The sequence below is a fragment of the Hyperolius riggenbachi genome, chromosome 1 (genome assembly GCF_040937935.1).
Source record: "Hyperolius riggenbachi isolate aHypRig1 chromosome 1, aHypRig1.pri, whole genome shotgun sequence".
NCBI classification, from domain to species: Eukaryota; Metazoa; Chordata; class Amphibia; order Anura; family Hyperoliidae; genus Hyperolius; species Hyperolius riggenbachi.
The window spans coordinates 505,796,115-505,815,061 of NC_090646.1; the positions used below are offsets into that span (position 1 = coordinate 505,796,115).

At 45.8% G+C, this 18,947-nt stretch overlaps 1 protein-coding gene across 1 annotated transcript in view; it reads right to left on the bottom strand.

Annotated features, from left to right (window-relative positions):
- Positions 1-13,651: 13,651 nt before the first annotated feature.
- PIWIL1 (piwi like RNA-mediated gene silencing 1) overlaps positions 13,652-18,947 on the bottom strand; it is a 144,810-nt gene continuing 139,514 nt past the window's right edge. Inside the window, exons 20-21 of the mRNA XM_068243664.1 lie at positions 13,873-14,020; positions 13,652-13,782 (exon numbers count right to left, since the gene is read on the bottom strand). Of these exons, the coding sequence (XP_068099765.1) occupies positions 13,666-13,782; positions 13,873-14,020 (265 nt within the window). The 3' untranslated portion in view covers positions 13,652-13,665. The remainder of the gene's footprint in view (positions 13,783-13,872; positions 14,021-18,947) is intronic.

The following is an 18,947-nucleotide window of genomic DNA, read 5'->3' on the forward strand; positions in this document are numbered from 1 at the left end:
CGCTGGTTTATGCATTTCATTCAACATTGAGGCCTCTTTCACACCAAGACGTTGCGTTTTAGGGGACATTAAGGTTTCATAACGTGCCCCTAACGCAAGGCATGGTGGTGTTGAAGTTGGACGTCAGATTGAGCCGCGTTATGCAGCTTTTGGTGCGCTGTTTTCGTTCTATCTATACTGATAGAACAGCAGCTCCAGGATAGTGATGGGAAGTCCGGATCTTCTCAAGGATTCGGATGATTTGAATCGGATCACTGAAAAGATCTTTGAACCGAATCATTTTACTAGAGAAGCAGCCTGGGGGTGAAATGACTAGCAGGACACGACTTTCCCTGCAGTGTACATTCTGTATGTTCTTGTTTCTTCCAGACAGACATCCACTGTGAACCGAATCGTTCATTGTGATGATCCGGATGATTCGATTCACAAAAAAGATCCGGATCAAATGAACGATTCATTCATGATCCGGACAACACTAGGGGCTTGATTCACTATGCGGTGCTAACCTACTTAGCACGTCTAAAGTCTTTAGGCGTGCTAAGCAGGGTGCTAAGTAGGTTAGCACCGGTTTTCTCAATCAGATCGCGCGCTAAGTACCACACGCAAAGTTTTGCGCGTGCAAAGTCCTATGCGCGCGGTAAGTCCCATAGGCTTTAATGGGTACTTTGTGCGGAGCGCCCTGCGCTCTGTGCAGTGCGCGCATAAAGTTTTGCGCGCGTAAAGTTTTGTTTAGACGTGCTAAGGGGGTTTCACAGGCGCGCTAACAGTTAGCACCGCTTTGTGAATCAAGCCTTAGGAGTCCAGGTTACATCACCACAGTGCAGTGAATATTAATTAGCCATGTGGCTAGTCACTGAGCATGTGCAAGCAGTCTAACACAGCTAAAGCCCAGTATAACGCACAGCATGCTGCACTTTCATTCTACGTGTAACGTTACAATTTAACGCAACGTGGGCACTCTGAACAGCACATTGATTTTTTATTACTGAGTTGGGCTGCATTACAGGCTGCTGTAACATGGGACTTTAACGTCCCACTGTGAAAGCAGCCTTAAAGAGGCATTGTAGTGACAGAGTAGAATGAAGTAAATTCTACAGGATACCCACTTTTATATGAATGTTCCTGGTTACAGCATTAGAATCACTTCCTATATCTGGTATGTAGCCCCGCCCTTTCAGTGACATCACAGCCTAGCCTGTTTAGCTATGCAGAATTCTCCTCCCAGAACAGTCCAGGTATTTTTGCTACTGTCTTCAGAACACAGATTATACAATCATTCTGCAGAGCTGCACCTGATAGCACTGAAGATGTCGCCACGTCTGATAAATTTCAGAATGCAATTCCTGGAGAGGAAAGAATATGCAATGGGTAAACACTGACTAATCATTTATTAAGTAATATAAAAAATAAGCAATTTTATGAATTATGTTTTTTTCAGTACTCCTCTCAACTGCAAGCTGTGGCTGTCTTGTTTGATACCATGAAAATTGTGGTAAAATAATGCCATCTAGTGTGAACTTTTGGTCATTACATTGTAGAGATGGAATTCAGCACAAAACTGCAAGATGATGGCTGTCCTATAACTGGACACTGGTATTGCTAGAGTGGCGCAGCAGGGAAAGAGGGTTAATGCATGCGCCTGGGTATGCGGCGTGGCAATGAAGGGGTACCCACGGTGGCATGTGGAGGACGGTAGGAGTATGCATACACTAGACGAGGAGATCCCAGTATATGACTAGAGAGGGAGGCGGGACTTTTTACTCTCTCTCTCGACAAAACATGTTGGGTGGGGTCTGGATGTGGAAGTGAGAACTGCATACACCAGGCAGTGAGGAGAGCATGGAGTACAGGAGTTAACAGCAGTGTGGTCTGAAGAGGTGCATCATGAGCACGTCGACCAGCCAGTGGACCACTAGCAGTGCCCAGCAAATAGAGGAGTCTATCTAAAAAAAAAAAACCTCCACGCAAGCTTTGAATCTACTAAATTGTAAGTACACAATTATTTTATAAGGTTTTACACTATTAGAGGCTTTTGTGATTTGAGGTAGACTGCCACATGGGATACATGATAGAATTTATGAAATAGATTGTTTGTATTTATTCCTCTTTGATCTTCTTAATACTAATCTTAAAACACCGTCAAAACTTCACCACGGTGATATTCCACGAACCCATTTTAGGTTGGAATATCACTGTGGTGAAGTTTTATTGACTGTATTTATTCCTCTTGGATCTGCACTGCTTTCTTAATACTAATTTTGTGGACTTTGGACGTTGTTCATTTTCGGCAGCGATCATGTTCTATTTCCTTGGCGCTGATAAACTGTTTGCTGGTGTTTGAAGATTGCTGTAACTTCCAAGGCCAGTGAGGTGGGGACAGCCTAGCATCCCAAGGCACATGATAACCCTACATAGGTCCTCCTTTGATCTGGTGAGTCTGTATACAAGGGGTGTGGTGGTCCCCTGCATACTTGACTGAGGAACTGACAGCTGCCATCTGAAGAAACTGTGATCTTTTGTGTGATCACTGTGTGGACGTTGGAAAATGCTTGAACAGATTAAAATCCCTTTATAGTAATCTCCAAGGGACTGTGTTAAGTTGTTTACTATATATGAAGTTAACCACCCTGGCGTTCTATTAAGATCGCCAGGGCGGCTGCGGGAGGGTTTTTTTTAAATTTAAAAAAAACTATTTCATGCAGCCAACTGAAAGTTGGCTGCATGAAAGCCCACTAGAGGGCGCTCTGGAGGCGTTCTTCCGATCGCCTCCGGCGCCCAGAATAAACAAGGAAGGCCGCAATGAGCGGCCTTCCTTGTTTTGTTTAGATCGTCGCCATAGCGACGAGCGGAGTGACGTCATGGACGTCAGCCGACGTCCTGACGTCAGCCGCCTCCGATCCAGCCCTTAGCGCTGGCCGGAACTTTTTGTTCCGGCTACGCTGGGCTCAGGCGGCTGGGGGGACCCTCTTTCGCCGCTGCTCGCGGCGAATCGCCGCAGAGCGGCGGCGATCGGGCAGCACACGCGGCTGGCAAAGTGCCGGCTGCGTGTGCTGCTCTTTATTTGAACAAAATCGGCCCAGCAGGGCCTGAGCGGCAGCCATCGGCGGTGATGGACGAGCTGAGCTCGTCCATACCGCTAAGATGGTTATTAAAGGACAACAGTAATGAGAGGGATATGGAGCCTGCCATATTTACTTCCTTTTAAACAATATCAGTTTCCCAGCCTCCTGCTAATCATCTGCCTCTAATAATTTTAGCCATAGACCCTGAACAAGCATTCAGCAGATCAGGTGTTTCTGACATTGTCAGATCTGACAAGCCTCTGTATGCAAATAGCATGGTCAGAACCCCACCTCGGGTTCTCTTTAACCCCCTTGGCGGTACAATAAATCCGCCAGGGGGCAGCGCAGCACTTTTTACATTTTTTTTTTTAAATGCTTCCCCCCTCCCTTCGCTATCCCTCCCACCCCTCTGATCGCCGCCGGCGCTTTTACCCTGCAGGGAATCCCGTTCTGAACGGGATTCCCTGTATGGGCTTCCCCGCGATGACGTCACGGACGTCAGCGGGCATCCTGATCCACCCCTCAGCGCTGCCTGGCACTGATTGGCCAGGCAGCGCAGGGGTCTCGTGGGGGGGCGGTGCGGCGAATCGGCGGCGATCGTTATGCACACGCAGCTAGCAAAGTGCTAGCTGCGTGTAGCAAAAAAAAAAAAAAAAAATTATGTAAATCTGCCCAGCAGGGCCTAAGCGGCACCCTCCGGCGGCTTTCCCCGTGTCCAGCACGGGGTTACCGCTAAGGAGGTTAAAGAGACTCAGAGGCAAATGACCTAATAGATTTATACATACCTGGGGGTTCTTCCAGCTCCATCCGCATGGATCACTCCCACACCGCCTCTATAGCTGGTACTGGGTCCCGTCACTTTGTCCAGTTGACGCAAGCTCAGTGTGTGCCCTCCGTACTGCGCAAGCGCATATGTAAAGCAGGCGCTGCCGAGGCGGAGGGAGCCATGTGTACAACTAGCCAGGTAACGGTGAGAGGCAGGGGAGCACAGCGGCGTGGGAGCAATTCAGGCGGATGGGGCAGCAGGAAGCCCCAGGTAAGCAGTTGCTGGAGATACCCAAACAGTGCACTTCACTTACCTCAGACTAGCTCCGAATGATGAAAGTGACAGGACTCGTTCCCGAAGCTGTGGGCAGCAGAGGATGGTGGCGTTGGAGCGATCTGTGCTTATGGGGCTGGAGGTATGTATTAATCTTTATCTCGGCTCCCTTTAAGTTTACTACATCAGAATTTACTACAAGTTTATACCGTACAAAGTTATGTAACTCCCAAAACGTAACTTTACCTGTGTTTTCAGTATTATTAGTGTCTGAACAAAGCAGGCTGCAATAACAAAAATCTTGACAGGCTGATAAGTGGGGATGAGCAAGGACAGTCTTGCAAAAAGTGAGAACATCTGCAATAAGCGGGAGGTGAGAGCAAGGAATGCAGGGGTTAACTCACCTAGCCATAGCCTGCATTCTGATGCATTACATCTCCTTAGGGCTCGTTTCCACTATTGCGTTGCGAAATCGCTGCGGCAAAATTCGCATGCAGATGTGAATTTCGCATGCGTATTCGCATGAAAATTCGCACGAATGACAATGTATGCGAATTTAACCAGGGCAATGCCGGTGTGCTTTTCCATTGATTTTATGCGAATTCGCATACCAAAACAGCATGCAAATTTCCTATTAAATACATTAGCGGCGATTCGCATGCATTCCACTCGCAGGCGAATTCTGCGGCTCTTTTGTGCGTTTTTTCACCGCTGAAAAAAACGCACCTCAACAACGCTACAGTGGAAACAGGCCCATCCACTTGAATTACATGTGCGAATTTGCATGCGTTGGACTCGCGATAGTGGAAACAAACCCTAAAGGTGGCCATACATCAAAAGATTATGGGCAGATTTGACCAAGAGAAATTTATCTCTAATCGAATTTGATTAGAGATAAATCTGTCTCTTGGTCGAATCTGCCCATACACTACAGGCCAATTCCAACATGAAATCTTCAGGGAATTGGCTGAGCCCTCTGCGTCCTCCTTGCCCCCAAAAAAGGTATAGAATATGTGCATTTATACATTACCTGTCCTGTAGCAGCTTCCGCATGGTGACTGTCCATCTCGCCGGGTAACAGCCGCATACACGCTAGCGGCGCATAACCTGACGTCAGACGCTATGCGCCGCCGGCATGTATGTGGAACCCGGCGAGATGGACGGAAACCGCATGGAGGCCGACAGCGGACAGGTAATGTATAAATGCACACACTATATACATTTACACATTGCAGCAGCGGGGGTTTTGTGTCGTCTGCAAATCGGACACCGTACTGCCACGCACCCGACCAACCAACTTCGGCCCGACATCTTGCAGCATGCACGATCAAACGTGCGGCCAATTTCCATCCCGAAATTGGTTGCGTTGTCGGTTGGGCATGCACTTGGCAGCAACAATTTAAATCCAATTTGATTATCAAATTGGATGGTCGATTGGTCGGCTGATGTATGGCCACCTTTATTACACTTCCACCCTCAGATTGGAACACAGCATAGAATGCATCACAATGAAGGCTTAGGTGAGGTAACCCCATCATACCTTGCCTACCACACACTGCAGGATGTCCTATGCGGCGAGCATGTTACTGGTGTTAGAGGCAAAATGTCTGAGAGCAGCTGCAGCACCATTGTGTGGTGTGGCTCGGCTGCCAAAGAGAGAAACTTCCAGGTAAGAAAAGTCGGTGGGGGAGGAAGAAGCAGCAGCTGTACACATCATAATGTGCACCAAAACCACATGGTGCTTTCCAGTTGCTGCTTCTGCAGCATTGATATTTGGCCTCAATTCACTAAGATCATGCTGGAGATAATAAGGCAAGAGATAACTTACCTCCACACAGTGAGAGTTATTTTATCTCTTCATTCCTTAAGTTACCTCTCCTGTAGTTAATTTACCTCCTCTGTAGTTATTTTCACACGCAGTTAATAAAATAACTCCAGAGTTAAAGACAGGCTGTTTAAGGATTGAAGAGTTAACTTAAAGACAGAAGAGTTAACTTTAGGTTTGCCTGAGGTAAAAGGTTTCCTGAATACGACATGCCTTATCACCATGGTAACAACTCTAGAAGAGTTATTAAAGACAGGAGATAAGTTTAGTGAATTGAGGCCAATGTCTGAACTGAGATCTGGTGATAAGTGAAGGTGGTGGGTGGTTCCATCTTGTCACTTAGATGGAGTGGGGTAATAGACATGGGGAAATGTGAAACCAACAGGATTGGGTAATTGGCAGAGATTATGTGGCTACTAGGAAGAAGTAGGAATGTGGGGTCTGAGGAAAGTATTCAGGAAGTGAAAGGTGGGTGGGGGAGACGAGGTACACAGGTGATTGATATTGTAAGCAGGGCTGCTTAAATCCAATCCGGATGTAATTAGGATAGTAGCTATCAGGATTTCTCCCAGTAAACCTTTGCGGGCTGGGGGTTTAATCTTACCTATCAGGACGTCTTCTTCGTCCGTCCCTCGGCACCTCCCACGATGCGCTCCAATCCAGCGTCACGTGACTATGCACTTCCTCCAACCCGGAAGGAGGAAGTGTTTTTAGTCACGTGACACCAGATTGGAGTGCATCATGGGAGGCACCGAGGGACGGACGAAGAAGATGTTATGATAAGTAAAGTTAAACCCCCCGCCCAGCCCGCAAAGGTTTAGTGGGAGAAATCTGGATAGCTACTATCCGTATTACATCCAGATTGGATTTGAGAAGCCTTAATTGTAAGCAGAAATGAGGGCACTGGTGAAATGAGTAGAGATGGGGAGAGCTGGAGCTTTTGGTAAGAACAAGGTGAGGTGGTGCATACAGATACACTAGCCAAATTTGGGTTCCTTTGCCAGGATTAAACTTGTTGTCTAATGATATATCTGTACAACACTGAATGACACATTCTGTGTCTATGGAGATTGGACGATATCACGTTGAACAATGGAGCAGCTCCTGCGGGCGGTATAAAGGAAGGAACGTTTGGCTGCAAATTGTAAATATTTTTTGTGTGGTGCTGAGCGACTTTAGTTACTGGGACACCAAATGGGTCAGAAAAGGTCCTGCAAAGAGTAATTCAATGGCAACTAGAATTAAATGTAGCTTATTAAAAATTGTCTGAGAAATGACTAGCAGCCACTGGCTCAATTCCAAGGCAGTAGAAATGTGCATGTTAAACCTGTTTTTCACTAGATTTCGCCTCAGAATCATTCTGGGCTGGAGTCAAAAGAGCTGATCCACATTTTACAGATAGGAACACTTCAGCTTAGTCGAGGGTAATGATAAGCTAATGATACCTAACTGTGTACTATTAAAGGGAACCTGAAGCAAGAAGTATATGGAGGCTGCCATATATTTCCTTTTAAACAATACCAGTTGCCTGGTAGCCCTGCTGGTCTTTTTGGCTACAGTAGTGTCTGAATCATAGCAGAAACAAGCATGCCGCTAATCTTGTCAGATCTGACATTCATATCAACACCTGATCTGCATATTCTTGTTCAGGGTCTACAGCCACTTCAGTCTATCTGGAGGATTATAGTCAACCCTTTATCTATTGTCCAGCGCTGTGTACTATGTTGGCGCTTTATAAATAAAATGAGTTATGATGATGTGCTCAGGAAAGCGAGATGGTGCACCTGGGGAGTCCCATCACTGGCTCTAGGGCATACATGTTGCTGGGCACATACCGCCACACCCAAAACCCTGTCCTGTCTTATCAATAATGTGGAGTGATTTTGTTGGGGCATTCAATCACAGTGATCGAATCTGCCTGAGAAAATTTTATATAGTGTATGAGCACCAGAATGCTAGCCATACAATTTTTTTTAGGAGGAACCAATTAACCTATATGTTATTTGACCATCCCTGGAACAATTACATTTTTTTTCAATCAAAAAAAACACTTGTCCTATAAAAGACAAGACAAGACAAATAACATTTATATTGCGCTTTTCTCCTTGCGGACTCAAAGCGCCAGAGCAGAGCAGCAGCCACTAGGGCGCGCTCTATTGGCAGTAGCAGTGTAAGGGAGACTTGCCAAAGGTCTCCTACTGAATTAGTGCTGGCTTACTGAACAGGCAGAGCCGAGATTCGAACCCTGGTCTCCTGTGTCAGAGGCAGAGCCCTTAACCATTACACCATCAGCCAAAAGCAGGCACGGAAATTGAAATGTGGCAAACAATCAATATATATAATTTACCACCTTGTCCCAATCATTTGATTAGATTACAGCAGTGGTTTAATCTTACTACCAAGCTGTGTAAGGTTAAGATTGCCATACACTTATAGATTATTATAGATTTATAAAGTTCCAACATATTCTGTGGGGCTGTACAAAGTAAGAAACAAACATGGGGTACATAATACAAACAATGGTGTACACCAATATACATTAGATCTAATGCAACTCTATGGGCCATCGATCTGCTGCCAGCAGCAGATAGACCTACATTTTCCATCCTGTCAGATCTGATCGAAAACTGCCGCAAATCGATCGAATGGGGAAGTTGATTAAATTGATTGATCAATGGCTGAAATCACCCAGTGTATAGGCCCCCTTAGGCCTACAGTGATTTGCATGCACATCTCATGCTGAGTCTGTGCCTTTCACAATGTAACAGCAATGGTTCAGCTGTGTGCAGTGCTGCATGCATATTCAGTACACAGCTTAACCTAATGCGGACCGACAGTTTAAATCTACGGCGGGCAGGTGGCGCTGCGGTTCTGACCAGACGGAAGCTCTACGTCCCATTCATCGCGTGTTCCCGCCTCTCTACCCGCCGCAATGTGCTGCCCTGCAGACTATGACGGCAGAGCACTGTGAGCCGGGCAGGAGCAGTTTTCATTGGCTCCTGGCCCTGTCATTACTGTAAGCCAATCCCATTGGCTTACATTGAGTGACAGGGTCAGGTGCCAATGAAAACTGCTCCTGACCGGCACACAGCGCTCTGCCGTCATAGAGACGGCAGAAAGCAGCCTGCGGCGGGGACAGAGCGGCGTGACCGGTGGGAGCGACAGATTATTGCGGCGATTCGTCGGGATGCGGCGTTTTAGCGTACCAGCAGCTTCTGGTCCTTAACCACTTGCCGACCACGCACTCATAACGCACGTCGGCAAAGTGGTAGCTGCAGGACCAGCGACGTCTGCGTCGCCGGCTGAAGGCTAATTAATCAGGAAACTGCTTCCTGTCAATTCACGGCGGGGGGCTCCATGAATAGCCTGCGGGCCGCCGATCGCAGGCTAAATGTAAACAAGCGGAAATAATCCGCTTTGTTTACATTTTTACAACGCTGCTAACAGTAGCAGTGTTGTACTAGATCAGCAATCCCCGGCCAATCAGCAGCCGGGGATCGCTGTCACATGACAGGCAGGAGCCTGTTGGAGGCTGGACAGATCCGTTCCTGTGCAGCCTCCGATCTCCGGGGCAGGGAGGGAGGGGGAATCCTGCGGTGGAAGGGGCTTTGAGGTGCTGCCCCCCCGCCAGCCACACGCAGGCAGGAGCGATCAGACCCCACCCAGCACATCATCCCCCCCAGTGGGGGAAAAAAGGGGGGCCATCTGGTCGCTCTGCCTGGTATTTGATCTGTGCTGGGAAGTGACGGGACCCGGTACCGGCGAAAGAGGAAGCGGAGGATTGCGGCTTGGGAGCGATCCGGGCTTATGGGGCTGGAGGAAGTCCCAGGTATGTATGAAATCTTTTTTTTTTTACGTGTCCTTCCTCTCTGGTTCCCTTTAACAGTTTCACAGCATTAGAACTTTGTTTTTCTTACCAAAGAATCATTTTTAGCTAAGCTCCACCCATCAAAGAAAAAAAGCCCGGGCTTTTTTCCCGATGCTGTGCAGAGCATGATGGAATTTCCTGTTAATCACGTTACCTAGCAACTGGGAGAGGTGCTCAGGACAGTTGGAACTGTTGTCTCATGCTCCCTATCACCTCCTTTCAACCAAAAAGATGGCTACCTATCTATTTTAATTAACATAACTTTGCTTCTGTCTTCAAAGGAAACAGCACTGTTGCAAATTACAGAGGCAGAAGAGTTTCAATCTTCTAACTGTAATATTAAATACTTAACACAGGAAGAAGTGAAGGCAAGACTAAATAAATTAAAAATAGGCAAGGCACCTGGCCTGGATGGCATGCATACTCAGGTCCTAAGGGAATTAAGTTCAGTTATAGATAAACCCCTTTATCTTATCTTTTGTGACTCTCTTTCAACTGGCAGAGTCCCCGTGGATTGGCGTACAGCCCACGTTTTCCCATTATTTAAGAAGGGCAAAAAAGCTTACAGGTCTATAAACTATTTGAGGGGTTATATGAGATACTATACATGACTTCATAGTAGAAAATAATCTTATTTCTCAGCATTAACATGGGTTTACTAAAGACAGGTCCTGTTTGACTAACATGCTCAGCTTTTATGAGGTAGTGAATGCTAATATGGATATTGGGAATGCTGTAGATGTGACATACTTGGACTTTGCAAAGGCCTTCGACACAAACTGGCTAATGGACAGAAAACAAAGAGTTGTGGTCAATGGATCATACTCAAAATGAGAGACTGTTAGCAGTGGGGTACCACAGGGGTCTGTTCTGGGTCCAGTGCTCTTCAATTTATTTATTAATGACCTAGTAGATGCAGTAGTGAGCAATGTTGCTATTTTTGCAGAGGATACAAAATTGTGCAGAATCATCAACTCTCAGTAAGATAGTGTCATAATGCAACAGGATCTGGATAGAATGGCTATATGGGCACATACATGGCAGATGAAATTCAATGTTGAAAAATGTAAAGTCATGCATTTTGGTCGTACCAATGGTCTAGCACCATACAAAATAAATGGGATACAGTTGGGGACATCAACCTTGGAGAAGGACTTGGAGTACTCATCGACAACAAGTTAAATAATCGTACTCAATGCCAAGCCGCTGCAGCTAAAGCTAACAAAATTTTAGGATGCATTAAAAGAGAAATAAAAACTCGAGATGCTAGCATAATATTGCCCCTGTTTAAGGGCCCATTTCCACTGTCGCAGAAACGGCTGTGAATCTGCAGAGTTTCCCCCACAGGCAAACCGCGCGGGGAAACTCTGCCATAGGGGATAACGGCGCCACCGGCCGAATCGCTTGCAGTACCGATTCGGCCAGAACCCCCTACAGAATTTGCGGCAGAGGCTGCGATTCCCATAGCCATGCATGGCACATGGGATTCGCCTGCGATCCCGCCCACCCGCTCAGTGCCGGCGTGCGTCTACGAGACGCACGCCGCACTAGTGGAAACAAACCCCAACTCTCTAGTAAGGCCACATCTGGAATATGGAATTCAGTTCTGGACACCACATTACAAAAAAGATATTGCAGTTTTAGAGCAGGTGCAGACTAGCAACAAAATTGATACGTGGGATGGAAGGTCTCATTTACCAAGAAAGGTTAGATAAACTGGGTTTATTTAGTCTAGAGAAAAGACGCCTTAGAGGGGGATCTAATTAACATGTATAAATACATCAGAGGGCAATATAATAGCTTGGCGGATGAGCTTTTTGTCCCTAGGCCTTCTCAAGGGAATAGAGCATAGGTTCTCAACATGTGGTACGCGTACCCCAAGGGGTACTTCTCATGGTTCCAGGGGGTACTCAGGCTTCATATACTTAGCCAAGAATAACAAATTAAGAGTTTTAGAAAATGATGAATCTTATTTAAATAACACCAAATTAATGTTTTAGCTAATTAAAAGTAACATTAACGGCTTGGAAATGGTTTAGAACCAATTATGTATTATGATTAAATATATATTTGTCAAGGGGTACTTGTGATAATGTTTACGATGCTAGGGGGTACTTGGTGAGTACAGGGTTTTAAAAGGGGTACATACCAATAAAATGTTGAGAATCACTGGAATAGAGGACATGATCTGCGCATGGAGGAAAAATGTTTTAGCCATTTATTTAGGAAAGGGTTCTTTACAGTAAGAGTGATTAAGATGTGGAATGCATTGCCACAGGAAGTAGTCATGGCAAACTCATACCTGCATTTAAAGGGGGCTTAGATGCTTTCCTTGCGTTGAAAGACATCCATGGCTACAAGTACTAGGTAATGCCCAATGATGTCGATCCAGGGATTTTATCTGATTGCCATCTGGAGTCGGGAAGGAATTTTTCCCTTTTGGGGCTAATTGGACCATGCCTTGTAAGGGTTTTTTTCGCCTTCCTCTGAATCAACAGGGATATGTGAGCGAGCAGGCTGGAGTTGTACTTTATACTGGTTGAACTCGATGGACACGTCTTTTTTCAACCAAAATAACTATATAACTAATGTAACTCAATGACAGTATGTTTGTTGAGGCTGAAGTTCCTCTTTAAGCACTACTGCGATGTATTGCATCAGCGCATTGGACCCTGGCTTAGATGTGTTGCCAGTACAACATAATAGCATTGCAGCCATTTGATTTAAGTCCTAGCTTCATGCAGAACAAGAAAATTCAGCCTTGCTCTCATACCTCAACTGCCCATGTGATGCCTGAACAACTCCACCCCACCCTCTTAGCTGCATTCCCCGATTGGTCCATCTGTTAAAGTGGACCTGAACTCACATGTCCTCTCTGCTCTAAAAGATAAACAGCATAATAACCTTTAAAGAAAAACATTTGTTACAGCCGATACAAATCCTAAAATATATCTGCACTTCTGATTCATGGAAGCAGACATTACTAACATGCAGTGCTTTTAAAATGGGCTTATCTGCCATCTCTGCTGTGACAGTCATGTGACACAGGGAGAGATCAGATTACAATTTGTGATTTTACACAAATGAGGAGGAATTAGACAGGCTAAACTCTCTCAATACATACAGGGTGCAGGTTTCTGTTTTCCTTCTGTCCTGTCCCCTTTAGACTTTACTGTATTAAAAAAAAAAAAATCAAAACATGCAAATCTAATGTCTAATTATTAAAATAGCATATGGTGTAGTATTTGCATATTTATACTCAGGAGCTTTAGATCTGCTTTCATATAAAATTTGACTATTGGATTTTTTTTTTTTATTAACAACCAGATGTTTTTTCAATGAAACTTTATTTGCAACACTGATGCACATTTTTTTTTTAATTTCTCAGTTACATCTAAAACAAGGATTCCTTTGGTGGAACAACAAAAAGATAAAATCTAAAAAACTCAAAATCGTAGGACAAATTGCAGAATACTTCCAATGCAAAAATCAACACACTACTTTATCACAAATAATCTCTAGTTTAAGTGCAATATAACAGTTGCAACATGAAATAAATGTGATTCCACATTCTACACCATAAAAGTAAATGCCAGCAACAGAAAATGCCTTGCATATCAATCTAAAATCAAAAGCAACATTCCTTATCCAGGAGGGGTGTACTTCCAATGCTATACAACCCCAAATCAGTTGAAATCTTCATAGCCATTGGAAAACAAACATGCTACTTATCTAAAAAACAGAAGGCCTACTATCAATACTGAATATTCAAACTGATAATGTAATAATTGAAAAACTTCAGATGTACTGAACACATCCAACTGCTGGAAAAAAAAGTGCACGTAAGAAAAAAAGCATTTCTTTCAATTATTTACAAATAGTAAAGCCGATCAGCGAGTGATGGATGTGTTTCTCTGTGGATACTTTGTCCCACCAGGAAGGCCAGTTTATGGGCATACTGGCAAGGAGCTGGCACTCTGATAACGCCCTAATGGATTCAAACAAAAAGCACAGTGTAAATGCCAACAGAAAAACACAAGCGTAGTTATGTACAACGAGTTGAATATAGAGAACTCACAGGCCAGTTGAAGTAGAGATGGCAGAGCTTGTATGTGAGCCTCTGCATGTAGTCAGGCTTCAGCGCACCAGTGTCATAGACAACGTTGTAGTGGGTTGGAGATACTGTGCCTTGTCTCACAGACTGACTCACTATGAAGAAGTCATACCTAAAGCAAATACAAGGTGTTTATTTTGCAACAAACTAGAACAGTATGCATTCACAAAATAGTGTTTTTCTTGGATCAGGGATAAGGGCCCGTTACCACTGGATGCGATACGGCTACATAGATGCGATGTGGCTACAATGGAACAGATTCCATTGCGTGCATAGCGATCAGAGAATCTGCAGCATGCTGCAGATTCTCACAGCCACCCCCCTCCATACACTTCCACATCGGAAAATGTGGAAGTGACGCAGCCAGCAGCGGAAGTGATGCGATGCAGCTAATCATTTAATAGTGGAAACTGGCACCCAAGTGTTGATGGGGAGAATGAAATTGAAGAAAGCAGATGTTTGCATGTAAAGTGTATTCAGCCAGTGTACAAAGTCACAGCTTCCATACAGGTGTCCCCAGTTGGAATTTGTCAATTCAGCTAATACAAATTAGGAAAATGTATAGGTCATTTATGACTTAAAGGGAATGTCCAAGCAAAATAAAAAAATGAGTTTCACTTACCTGGGGCTTCTCCCAGCCCCATGCAGCCATCCTGTGCCCTCGTAGTCACTCACTGCTGCTCCAGTCCCCCGCTGGCAGCTTGCCGACCTCGGAGGTCGGCGGGCCGCATTGCGTACATTTTTACGCATTCCCGCTAGTGCAGGAACATTAACACATACATTTTTACGCATTACTGGTTCAATGCGTACATTTTTACGCATTGAACCAGTAATGCGTAAAAATGTATGTGTTAATGTTCCTGCACTAGCGGGAATGCGTAAAAATGTACGCGGTCGGCAAGCTGCCAGCGGGGGACTGGAGCAGCAGTGAGTGACTACGAGGGCACAGGATGGCTGCATGGGGCTGGTAGAAGCCCCAGGTAAGTGAAACTAATTTTTTAATTTTGCTTGAACCTTCCCTTTAACGAAGTTTAAATTTACAAAGCTGCGGTACAGAATAGCTGCGGTGGGGAGTTCTAAAAAGCTATCTTGTCCTCAACTGAGGGAGGTATATACACTTCAACCCAATTAGGGCTGACCCTCTTAAGAAGAATATAATGAAACAAACTTCAATTAAAATCTTGAGCAAAGAGATAATGATTATAAAGTGACTGAGGAGTTCCATATCAGCTTGATGGAAGTCCCAATACAACATTTGGGGTAGCGTTAGCTTGATGACGGGAGGGGTCCACTACAATATAATAAAATACAACAGTGACAAAAAAAAAAAAACCCTATACTTTTCACCTTTATATAGGATGCTTTGTCAGGGCTAAGATAAAGTGCAAGGTGCCAGGGTGGAAAGTGCATTAAAAAAAAACCCAAAAAATACACAATTCTTTAACAATATAGCAGCATTTTCCCCAGAAATGCAGCCTACATACTAGACATATTTCATAAAATAATGGTTGCTGTTAGAGCCTGTTGTGCATACCGTACATGTGATTCCTGCAGGACTAATATGTGTAGTTGTGTTAACCATTACATACAGTGGTTTGCAAATGTATTCGGCCCCTTTGAAGTTTTTCACATTTTGTCATATTATTGCAACAGACATGAATCAATTTTACTGAAATTCCACGTGAAAGACCAATACAAAATGGTGTACACGTGAGAAGTGGAACAAAAATCATACACGATTCCAAACATTTGTTACAAATAACAGCAAAGTGGGGTGTGCGTAATTATTCGGCCCCGAGTCAATACTTTGTAGAACCACCTTTTGCTGCAATTACAGCTGCCAGTCTTTTAGGGTATATCTCTAAAAGCTTTGCACATCTAGAGACTGAAATCCTTGCCCATTCTTCTTTGCAAAACCGCTCTAGCTCAGTCAGATTAGATGGACAGCGTTTGTGAACAGCAGTTTCCAGATCTTGCCACAGATTCTCGATTGGATTTAGATCTGGACTTCGACTGGGCCATTCTAACACATGGATATGTTTTGTTTTAAACTAGGGATGGGACGATGAATCCGGCAAATCCACTAATCCCTCGAATATTAGGAAATAATCGAGATTCGTGGAATCGAATCCCGACGCCATTTTCCGTTCGCCGAATCCAGACGCTGCATCCGCCGCTTCACCCGCTCGCAATTGTCCTCCTCCAGCTCCCCGCCTCCGCTCGCCCGCCGCATAAATAAGAGGAAGCAGCCTCTCACCTCCAGCGTGGAGCCCGGAGCGGCAGACCTCCTGCAGACTTTCTCATTACCCCTAGTGACCGGCTCTTACTACGCGTCATCATACGCGTCATCAGTAAGAGCCGGTCCGGTGGCCACTAGGGGGAACTAGGAAGTGAAGGGAGAAGTCTGCCGCTCCGGGATCCACGCTGATGCTGGAGGTGAGAGGCTGCTTCTCCTTATTTATGCAGCAGGACAAGCGGAGGAGGATGCGGGGGGAGGGAGGATGATATGTGCCACCCATAAGAAGCCCCCATAGCCTTCTAGCTATACTGAAGCCCCCATACGAAGCCCCCCATAGCCTGCTATCTATACTGAAGCCCCCCATAGCCTGCTACCTATACTAAAGACCCCATAGCCTGCTATCTATACTGAAGCCCCCCATAGCCTGCTACCTATACTAAAGCCCCCATAGCCTGCTACCTATACTAAAGCCCCATAGCCTGCTACCTATACTAAAGCCCCCCATAGCCTGTTACCTATACTGAAGCACCCCCATAGCCTGCTACCTATACTGAAGGCCCCTATACCCTGCTGCCTATACTGAAGCCCCCTATACCCTGCTACCTATACTGAAGCCCCCTATACCCTGCTACCTATACTGAAGCCCCCTATACCCTGCTACCTATACTGAAGCCCCCTATACCCTGCTACCTATACTGAAGCCCCCTATACCCTGCTACCTATACTAAAGCCCCCTATACTCTGCTACCTATACTGAAGCCCCCTATACTCTGCTACCTATACTGAAGGCCCCTATACCCTGCTGCCTATACTGAAGACCCCTATACCCTGCTGCCTATACTGAAGGCCATTATACCCGGCTGCCTATAATGAAGGCCACTATACCCTGCTGCCTATACTGAAGGCCATTATACCCGGCTGCCTATAATGAAGGCCACTATACCCGGCTGCCTATACTGAAGGCCACTATATACCCTGCAACCTATAGTGAAGGCCCCTATACCCTGCTACCTATACTGAAGGCCCCTATACCCTGCTACCTATACTGAAGGCCCCTATACCCTGCTACCTATACTGAAGGCCCCTATACCCTGCTACCTATACTGAAGGCCCCTATACCCTGCTACCTATACTGAAGGCCCCTATACCCTGCTACCTATACTGAAGGCCCCTATACCCTGCTACCTATACTGAAGGCCCCTATACCCTGCTGCCTATACTGAAGGCCCCTATACCCTGCTGCCTATACTGAAGGCCATTATACCCGGCTGCCTATAATGAAGGCCACTATACCCTGCTGCCTATAATGAAGGCCACTATACCCTGCTGCCTATACTGAAGGCCATTATACCCGGCTGCCTATAATGAAGGCCACTATACCCTGCTGCCTATACTGAAGGCCCCTATACCCTGCTGCCTATACTGAAGACCCCTATACCCTGCTGCCTATACTGAAGGCCATTATACCCGGCTGCCTATAATGAAGGCCACTATACCCGGCTGCCTATACTGAAGGCCACTATATACCCTGCAACCTATACTGAAGGTCCCTATACCTTGCAACCTATAGTGAAGGCCCCTATACCCTGCTACCTATACTGAAGGCCCCTATACCCTGCTACCTATACTGAAGGCCCCTATACCCTGCTACCTATACTGAAGGCCCCTATACCCTGCTACCTATACTGAAGGCCCCTATACCCTGCTGCCTATACTGAAGGCCATTATACCCGGCTGCCTATAATGAAGGCCACTATACCCTGCTGCCTATAATGAAGGCCACTATACCCTGCTGCCTATACTGAAGGCCATTATACCCGGCTGCCTATAATGAAGGCCACTATACCCTGCTGCCTATACTGAAGGCCACTATACCATGTTACCTATACTGAAGGCCCCTATACCCTGCTGCCTATACTGAAGACCCCTATACCCTGCTGCCTATACTGAAGGCCATTATACCCGGCTGCCTATAATGAAGGCCACTATACCCTGCTGCCTATAATGAAGGCCACTATACCCTGCTGCCTATACTGAAGGCCATTATACCTGGCTGCCTATAATGAAGGCCACTATACCCTGCTGCCTATACTGAAGGCCACTATACCATGCTACCTATACTGAAGGCCCCTATACCCTGCTGCCTATACTGAAGACCCCTATACCCTGCTGCCTATACTGAAGGCCATTATACCCGGCTGCCTATAATGAAGGCCACTATACCCTGCTGCCTATACTGAAGGCCATTATACCGGCTGCCTATAATGAAGGCCACTATACCCTGCTGCCTATACTGAAGGCCATTATACCCGGCTGCCTATAATGAAGGCCACTATACCCGGCTGCCTATACTGAAGGCCACTATATACCCTGCAACCTATACTGAAGGTCCCTATACCTTGCAACCTATAGTGAAGGCCCCTATACCCTGCTACCTATACTGAAGGCCCCTATACCCTACTACCTATACTGAAGGCCCCTATACCCTGCTACCTATACTGAAGGCCCCTATACCCTGCTACCTATACTGAAGGCCCCTATACCCTGCAACCTATACTGAAGGTCCCTATACCTTGCAACCTATAGTGAAGGCCCCTATACCCTGCTACCTATACTGAAGGCCCCTATACCCTACTACCTATACTGAAGGCCTCTATACCCTGCTACCTATACTGAAGGCCCCTATACCCTGCTACCTATACTGAAGGCCCCTATACCCTGCTACCTATACTGAAGGCCCCTATACCCTGCTGCCTATACTGAAGGCCATTATACCCGGCTGCCTATACTGAAGGCCACT